We start from the raw sequence: 9,648 nt of genomic DNA, 5'->3' as shown, positions 1-9,648 counted from the left end.
TGTATGTCCCTTCTTTTTTTCATGCCTTTTGTAGTGTATTGCCAATGAATTTCTGGCCTTTTTATCAATAATATATCACTGTAATCATCTCACAAAGCCTCATAAAATATTACAAACCATAAATTAGAGATCAAAACAACACAATAACCTCAACGATGAATCAAAATAAGAGTTAAGATAAGGCTAATTTTTAATGATCTTTGCTTTATATTACGACTCTTAACTTAATCAAATTACACTTTTCCCATTCCAAACAAGTTATTCCACTTATAATTACACATTCAAATCATTTGGAACAAATCAAACACATTATAATCCAACAAAACCAACTAGTCACCTACCAAACTCAAGCTAGCAAAACTAATTTTATGGGTTGAACTCTAAATGACTCAATTAAATATAAACTTATTTAAAAAATACTTTGAACATTTTAATCACATATTTGGAAACTTAAATGCTTATTTATATCAATATCAACACATTAAGCACACGAATTGCTCACAAAATAAGGTGAAATAAGCTAGAATAATTGTACCAAAGTGTATAAAACCACCTCAGATCAATTTTATTATTGGTCTTCCGCAGTCTTGAAATCAACATAATTCAATTTGGGTCATTGTGGATAGGATAACGAGGTCTGCTCATATTTTGCCTATGAGGACTACTTACTCTAGGCAGGATTATGCTAAGTTGTTTTTTTAGAAGATTATCAAATTGTATGGTGCTCCAGTTTCCATTATTTCAAATCAAGGTATACAATTCTCTTCTAACTTTTGAAATTTTTTTCAGAAAGTCTTTGGCACACGGGTGAACCTTAGGATATTTTTTTCAGAGTTATGTTCACTATTGGTGTTGGGATTTGACAGACGCTAGTAATGGTTCAAGATTCTTGTGGTAGGTAGGAACAACAGACTATCCTTGTCGAAGTTATGTCTAAATGTTTCTCAACATATTTAGACATTTAACCACCTAATTCTCTCGAACTTAGGGAATTTATATTTCATAACAGGATCTTATCTCAAGTTAATTAATCTTGTTACTACATTAATTATTAAATGGAAGTTTGATGCTTCTAAGTCCCTGTTGATAATTCATTTCTTACTAGGTTTGATTTCTTATCTCAAGCAAATCACCAGTAAGCAAGGTCTCTTTTTTCCAACCAATAGTCAGAGTATAAAATAATGGAATTAACAAGAATTTTCTACCACCGTTAGAATTTTAAACATTTAGTTACGTTATAAACCCAAACCCATAGATCCCACAACTCGGGTTAAGGGAATTTAACTACTCATAATAAAATAATCAAGACAACAAATTGAATTCATTGTTTGATATATGAACTTACTGTAAGATGAATAGCAACAAGTGTTTCTCATGTTTGATTCACTGTAGAAAATCCCAAAAGAATTGTAATAATCTCTCCAAAAATAATTGTTAAGTTCAAGCCAAAAACTAGAGAGAAGAGATTCTCAAAACATCCGTTCCCTCTTTATTAGAAAATTCTAACATATGCTTTAAATACTTTAGCCTAATTATGGAAACAAAATCATAGGTAACAGTAATTTCTTGGACAGGTGTCGATGTGTGTGACGGCTTATCAGGAGTCTGACGACTTATCAGGAATGTCGTTAGCTCCTCTTTACTTTAGACAATCTCTGCCTTAGGTTTACGATAAGATATGATGGCTTATCTGACATGTCATGACTTATCAGAATTGTTGTCACTTCTTTACTTCAAATCCTATTCCTTCCCTAAGCCTAACGACAAGCCTGACAGCTTATCACACTTATGACGGCCTATCACATATGTCATCACTAATCCTAACTGAAGCTCATTCTCTGTTAAAGGGTGATGGCAACTCTGATAGCTTATCACAAGGATGACGACTTATCAAATAAGTCGTCAGCTATACTTCTCTCTCTACTTTCTCAGAAATTAACTAATTTACTTCTATTATTGTTAGTTCTATTGTATTTTGACTTTTACTGCAACATCAAACGGAAAATAATCAAAAACGACAAAATTTGTGTCAGACTTTGCAACTATTCTTAGTGAAAAATCTCAAATGTGCTAGCATCTGCCCGCACATCAACACCCTCAACTTAAAACAATTGCTTGTCCTCAAGAAACTAAAACACAACCAATAGGATACAGTGTACATTCGGCAGTCAACCATCCATATTATCTCAAAACATCTTCACTATCTCCAAGGTCAATTAATTTAAAAACAACTGTGCATATTATTGAAGAACAAGAATGCGACACACAGGAATCAAGATATGGCATCAATTCAGCAACAACAACCATGCATGAATCAATATTACACTATCCAAACAAGTTAGAAACTAGTAACGTAACCAGTGTACCCTCACTACAAAGAAGTCCCACTCCACTTATATCAGACATCACATATGTAACCATGGGGAAAATCAAAAGACACCCACTCTCAGAATGAAGTTCCAATCAATGTAACTTAAAACAATTGCTTGCCCTTATTTTCATTACCAAGATTTTCAGACAGGTCAGCTAGGATCAGTATAGGTCTTCTCTATGGCTTGTAATTTAGGCTAGGGGCTAGTATGATACTCGATGATATTTAAAGTGACTAAGCCTCCTTGACACTACACTAGCTTCTAGGGTCTCACTTATTAACCTTTTTCTATTCTTCTCTTTTCTTGATCACACATATTTAGGATGGGTGCAGTTTTTTCTACAGTAACTTTTTTTTCACAACTTTTCTTTTCTTATTCTTTTCCACCGCACCTAGATTTTTATTCTTTTCTTTTATTCTACCTTTCTTCATACTCATTTTACATCATGCACCCCTATGATAGCCACCCTCAAGTTAGGCCATTTTCCTAAGTTGAGGTGCACAGTTTCCAAGGAGGACTGGGCCAAAATAGGTTCATTATGATATAAATGAGATGGTGATAGGTATCATTAAAAAAGAAATAGGCTACTCAGGCTCAAAATAGGGATCAAGGGATATTATGTATACAGGGAAGGTTATTTAGGCTAAAAGTGGCTAATATCAAAACGGCCTATGATCTTTCCTAACCCCTATACTTCAATCTAGGTAAGACTAACCAGAAAAGTTCTGGATTCAATATACAAAGGGAACTAAGCAAGATATCTCACGCATATGGCACACAAGTATATCACAAGTTACTACTTATCCAGTTCATGCAATTGTTTAACAATGATTATCAAGTCACTAGAACTGATACCATAACAAGATGTACAGTGGTCACAATTACATGCAAATCACATAGTTAAACAATCTGATCATTTGAGAGGTGTTCAAAAAATAACAAATCCATGTTAACTGCCTCAGGTACTTGTATTTCTCCTAGTCAACTACAAGATGTTACAACAACAACTCATCCTACACCTTCAACTTAAAATAAAAGAAAAACTACATAAAGGGTTAGGGTATACCTGGAGTAGATCAAGCACGGGGATCATGGGTCCCTGATCCTGCTACTGCATCCTCAGCTGCTTTATCTCCATTGAGATCCTCCCTCCATTCTGACATATCTATCCTAGCAGTTGTTAGGGGCCTACTAGTTGAAACACCTACGTCTTTCGCTCTTAGGACTTCTTCCCATTTCTTATTGTAATTGAGGGACTTAATTATCACCTTTTTTGTCTCCTCTTTTTTATCCTTCTTTCTCTGTCTCGTCTCTGTTTTTCTTTTTTCGTCACTATCAGGCCTTTCTCTCTTACCCTTACCTTTTTTCTCGCCCTTCTTCTTATTTTTATTCATTGGTTCCCCTGTGATATCAAGCAATGGAATTTCACCCTTAGATTCATCAATAATTGAGTCTGCCAATACCATAAGTTAGTGCTGCTTAATACTCCAACATCTGCCTTTACCTTATCCAGGGCTAATCTAAATTGTGCAAGGTCTGAGCCTGGCATTTCTCTTAACCATGTATTGAAATGGTTTTCTAACTCATTAATTTAACCAGGCATGGCTCGGAAGGGCTCAAGTGCGGCCTTAATCCTCTTGTCTACCACATAGGCAAATTTCTTGGTAAAAAACTGCAGCTGAGCCTTCCACCACTTGGCTTGTTTTACCACTCTCCTTTAATTGATCGAGTTGAAGGTAAATTCTATGGTAAACACAACAGCTGAAGGATTTTTTTCACTTTTAGGCACTGAGTCTGCTAGTGTTGGGGATGTCAATGGCGCAGCTTTAGAATCCGACACGTATACATTAGGTACTGAGTTGGTATCTATAACTAGTGGATCTGTTCCAAACCCTGCTCTTCTGTCAAGTGTCAGCCTTGGATGATTTTCATCATATCGAATGGGGTTGTGGGTCTTCTTAACAGGCATTTCCTTTGTCTATCCCTGTAACCTCATTTACATTTTCTGCCTTACACAACCTCGTAATTAGACAAGGGAAAGGATATGCCGTGTCGAGCCTTGAGACCCAATTTTTTATCTCCTCAATAATGATTTCTCCAAAGTTCAATTTGAGTTTAGCCATAAGACTTGCGACCAGTATTGCTCTATCATCTCCAAGGATGTTATCTCCCTCAGTAGGCATCATATGGGAGCGCACTACACCTTACAAGAACCTTGCCTCTTGAGTTAGGGAGGCCTTGAAAATCTTTTCATTTGGATTGGTCAGCCATTCAGTTTTTTCTTTAGCTATGATGGTGGCTAACCAAGATCATTGATTTGTACGATACTTCAACCGACCATAGAATGTAGGTGAAGTAGCCTGAGGAGTGAATTTTGGGCCATAAAGAAATCTATTGATTGTTGTTTCTGAGAGATCCACCATCAGACCCTATATTGGAACTTTATCCAACAAGGGTTGATCTACTGACTTCTCCCCTTTTTTGCACATGTTCTCTAATCGAGCCTAATAGTTTGTATAGAACTCCCAAACTAGTGTAGGGAAAAATGAGCTTCCTCCTTTCCAAGTCAATCCCAAGCTGTAATCTCAGAATTTCTGCTCTACTTCAGGATATATGCTCAACCCAGTAGTGATGATCTTATTTTCTTCAAAGATTGGCCTTTTTATGGTCCTTCTTTTAGTTTTGAGAAGCCCATCATTGAAGATTTTTTGTGCCTTGGGAATTTGCCACCTAGCACTGTCTTGGGCCCCGGGGTTCTTGTATTTAACTAGAGTTCCTCAAATAGGGGATTCTTTATCATTCTATTTCTCAGAAAAAGGGGACTCGGATTGTGGTCCCTAAGATTTAGGTTACTCACATTCAACATGCTCTAACTCAGGCTCCCTAGACTTTAAATGCTCAGACTCAGGCTGCTCAGAAGCCATATGCTCAGAAGCTATACTGTCTAGTGGTGGTGTTGCTTTAGTATCACTTTGTTTACTCTCCTTGACCTCAATTGGTGGAGGTGGGGAAGGGTTTTTTAGGTTTTTATTTTTCCTTTGTTTCCTGAGTAGTGGCTCCTCCTCCTTATAATTAAATTTCTTATCAAAGAGTCTCTGAGGTACACTCCCCTTTTTCACTTTCTTTGTAGGTTTGGGGATTTTTCCTTTGGGTTCCATTATAAGACCTGTAGCCAAAGAAAGCACTTATTTAGTACTCATGATCATCCAACTTAAGAAGTTTAGTCATTATAATTCCATATCCCTCAAAAGAGGTTCGTAATTGTCTAAGATCAAAGTTGTGACGACATGTTCTAATAAGTCGTCACAACTATGATAACTTATCATTCGTGTTGTTAGCCTTAAATAGAACATGCTTATTTTCTCAACTTGTGAAGACATAGTATGATAAGCCGTCAGAAATATGATAGCTTATAAAACACGTCGTCAGCTCAGAATGCAACCTTCAGCTCAGTTTGTCTTATTTATCAATTCACTTTCTTCTTAGAATCATATAGAGTTGTGTTCTTGAGCTAAACCCTATATTTTTATGCATAATGCAGCACTGTACACCCTAAATTCTATTTTTCACACAATGGAAAGTTAATTTTGCCTCAGTCCCTTTGAAACTAAGATTTACCTCAGTTGCATCACTTACCTAATGAAGAAAAGAGTTGATTTATGAGCATACCTGATAGGTGACTTCACTTGGTTATGCGAGTGAGAGAAAGCAGTAGATGAAAGAAAAGTTCTTGATCTTGATTTCAAAGTCATAATTCATAGGGAGGAATATTTTTCTTGTTTTACTTAGGAATTAATTTTGAAAAGAGTAAGTAAATAACCTAAATATGGAAGGAAATAAAACTTAAAGAAAAGAAAGGAGATACGCGGGAAGGTAAAAAGGATTGACTGTGGGTCGAGTCAAATTTTTCAGTATTTGGGCCCAAGATTACCTGATGGCTTATCATATGTCTGATAAGTCATCGCAGATGTCATCAACCTTAGGAAAAATGTTGCTTTCTTTTGGATTTTCTGATGATATATGTGATGGCTTATCACAATTGTGATAACTCATCATATCTATCATCAGGGTCCCTTGGCTGACTTCATCAATTTTTACTTGGACCCCTGCATACCTCTTCAGTTCATTATGCTTCCTATCTAAATAAATTAAAACAACGTATGTTTAAACATAAAAATTTTGGGTTGCCTCCCAATAGTGCCTGAGTTAATGTCGCGGTATGACAAGGTTAGCTTAACTAGTCATACTTTGTCAAGACACCATGCGACTACCTCTTTCCCATCTTTATAAAACACATCCATGATTGAGAAGACACTCATCTACTTTTACTGTGTCATGGATGAGTGCATTTCAAATCTTGCTTCTTTGTCATTGAACCTGAACTTCAGCTCATTCAACTCCATGTCCACTACTACTCTCCCAGTAGCAAGGAATGGTCTACCCAAAATGATGGCTACTTCAAAATCCACCTCATAGTCTAGGACTACAAAATCAGCAGGAAGTATAAAGTAAGCCACCTTTACCAATACATCATGTAATATTCCTACTAGCCGCTTTACAGACCTATCCATCATCACCAACCGTATGTTTGTAGGGGTAGGATCCCCCAAACCTATCTTTTTATACATGGCTAGTAGCATTTGATTTATGGTCACCCCCGATCATACAGGGACTTAGCGAAATTGAGAGAACCGATTATACATAGAATAGTAAATTCTCCAGGGTCAGCCTTCTTCTACACTAAGGATCATATATAAATGGCACTACAATGATGGAGATTATCCTTCTATTCGTCTCTCACCGCTCTTTTCTTCGTCACAGAGTCCTTCATAAATTTAGCATACCCTGGAATTAGCTCGAGTGCCTCCACGAAAGGCATATTTATTATTAACAACTTCAATATTTCCATAAATTTACTAAATTTCATGTCATCAACCTTTTTCTTTACTCTTTGAGGTAAGAAAGGTAGTGGTCTTGGGAAAGTTTTCACCACTACTTCGTTTTCCTTATTTTGGAGCATCATCAGAACCATCCAGCTTCCCAGACTCCACTGGACATTCTTCTTTGGGTTCATCATCTGCTTTAGTCCTATCTTCAACCAAACTTTTTCCCACAGAAGGGCCATGTAATATTTAACCACTCCTAGTGGTAATTCCCATACATGATCCATCACTTTATAGATTATTAATCATATCACTTGGTAATGTTCCACTCTTCCTCTGGTTTAGCGCTGCAGAGAGCTGGATCATTTGTTTTTCCAACCGTTTTATCGAAGTGTAGTGCGAATTTACTAACTGACTCGTAAAGAAAAAATTGGTATTTATGATTGTCACCCATGAGTTGGTAGGCTGCACTCCCTTTAACAATTTAGCCATCATGTTTTCCAGGGATATCTTTTAAGAAATTATTGTAGCAGCCTTACGATTTCTAGAAGGGACATATAACCCGCTCCTATCATTATTGCTCCTGGTTCTTATATCCATCCTTGTAATAATAAGTTCGACCTTGATTTCCTTGGATATTGCCTCAAACCCCCCCCCCCCTCTGATTTTTACATAGTTTGCCTCTTCTTCTAAGTCAGACTCCACTTTTCTCTGCGATCCCACTACCTTCACTTTCTTAGTTTTACCTGATAGTAAATGCTTGGTTAGCACGTCCATCTACATTTTTAGGTGAGCCATGTATTGATCATACTCCTCATCTCTTCTGCATTGTTCCGCAGTCATACTAACAAAAATAGTGGGGCCTGCTACCACAGAGTCCCTGGTATGCTATGCCCAACTCTATTTTGTTATTTTCTCAAGAATTTTTGAATCCTATAGGAATTTAAGATCAACAAACGAACCACCAGTAGCATTATCTACAACCTGTTTTGCCACAGAGTTAAGATCCCTGTACAAAGTCTCCATCAAGTGTATGTCTATCATGTTATGGTTCAGACACTGGATCAACTTCTTTTTAAATCTCTCCTAGGTTTTATGCAAGGCTTCAGTTGGGAGCTATCTAAAGTTGTTGATATCATCCCTCAACTGTACCCTCCCGGAAGGTGGAAAGAACCTTTCTAGGAAAGCTTCTTTCAACTGCCTATAGTCAGTTATAAAATTGGGTGTCAGCTCATTAAGCCACAATTTTTCCTCCTAAGATAGAGACAATGGAAACAATATCAAATAGATAGCATTCTGACCTGTTATCAAAAGATTTACAAATGGTGACAAATTTCACCAGATGCAAGTTCGGATCATCCCAGGAAGGCCACCAAACAACCCCTTCAGATTAAGGAGTTGAACCATAGTACTCGTAATGTTGAATTTATCCCCAGGAGATAATGGTGGAGGAATAATTTCACCCATTGCACCTTCTTCATCCATTCCAACATCATCATCATCATTGAGGTCATACTGGACCTGCCAATGATCTTGCCTTCCTTAGAACGAACAGTTCCTGTTAGCATTACGCTGTATTGGTTCAGCTATTTGCTCTGCATGCCTTGAGTTACCAGGGTTTAGAAAATCCTCATCTCCCAAGTTATCATCCTTAGGATTTGAATGTCGTACTTGTTGACCGTCATTCTGCACATTCATCTGAGCTCTAGCTAAGGATGCTAACCTATTGGCCTCCTGTTTGTCTGCCATTCAGCTGATTAGTTATGGTTCCAGATTAAATGGTAATAATGGTTCTCCGAAAATTCTGGTTCTTGGCATGCACCACAAAAGTCCTGCAACAAACAAAAAGAACAAATAAACGTAAAACTAGGAAACTTGACTAACAGTCAATTAGCGCACACAACTTCAATTTACAACCGTATTCCCCGACAACAGTGTCATTTTTTATAATGCTCAAATTACACCTATCTTAAGAGAATATAAGCAATCATTGTCAATATATAACCCGACTAGATTAGGGTCGAATCCCACAGGGAATATGGTGTGAATTTGAGTTATCTGGGGGTTAATCAACTGATAGTTATCAGTTTCCTGTGAATGGATTTTTCGGGAAGGTAACAAATAATTACTTCTCAATTCAGTGTTTGAAATAAATATGACAAGGAAAACTAGAGTTATGCTCACTATGGGTGTTGGGATTTGACAGACACTAGTAACGGTTCAAGATTCTTGTGGTAGTTAGGAACAACCTACTATCCTTATTGAAGTTATGTCTAAATGTTTCTCAACATATTTAGACATTGAACCACCTAATTCTCTCGAACTTAGAGAATTTATATTTCATAACAGGATCTTATCTCAAATTAATTAATCTTATTACAACATTAATTATT

At 36.8% G+C, this 9,648-nt stretch overlaps 1 protein-coding gene across 1 annotated transcript; it reads right to left on the bottom strand.

The window, feature by feature from the left end:
- Positions 1-3,448: 3,448 nt before the first annotated feature.
- LOC124887805 lies at positions 3,449-9,004 on the bottom strand. Its single transcript, XM_047397720.1, has 4 exons — positions 8,869-9,004; positions 8,668-8,796; positions 5,230-5,538; positions 3,449-3,825 (listed from the first exon to the last, which is right to left on the bottom strand). Exons 1-4 carry the CDS (start codon positions 9,002-9,004, stop codon positions 3,449-3,451), a joined length of 951 nt encoding a protein of 316 aa, XP_047253676.1.
- Positions 9,005-9,648: the final 644 nt, after the last annotated feature.

This window comes from Capsicum annuum, chromosome 10 (genome assembly GCF_002878395.1).
Source record: "Capsicum annuum cultivar UCD-10X-F1 chromosome 10, UCD10Xv1.1, whole genome shotgun sequence".
In the NCBI taxonomy this organism is placed as follows: domain Eukaryota; kingdom Viridiplantae; phylum Streptophyta; class Magnoliopsida; order Solanales; family Solanaceae; genus Capsicum; species Capsicum annuum.
Note: the sequence above shows the minus strand (reverse complement) of the source record. Positions and strands in the feature narration are given on the sequence as shown.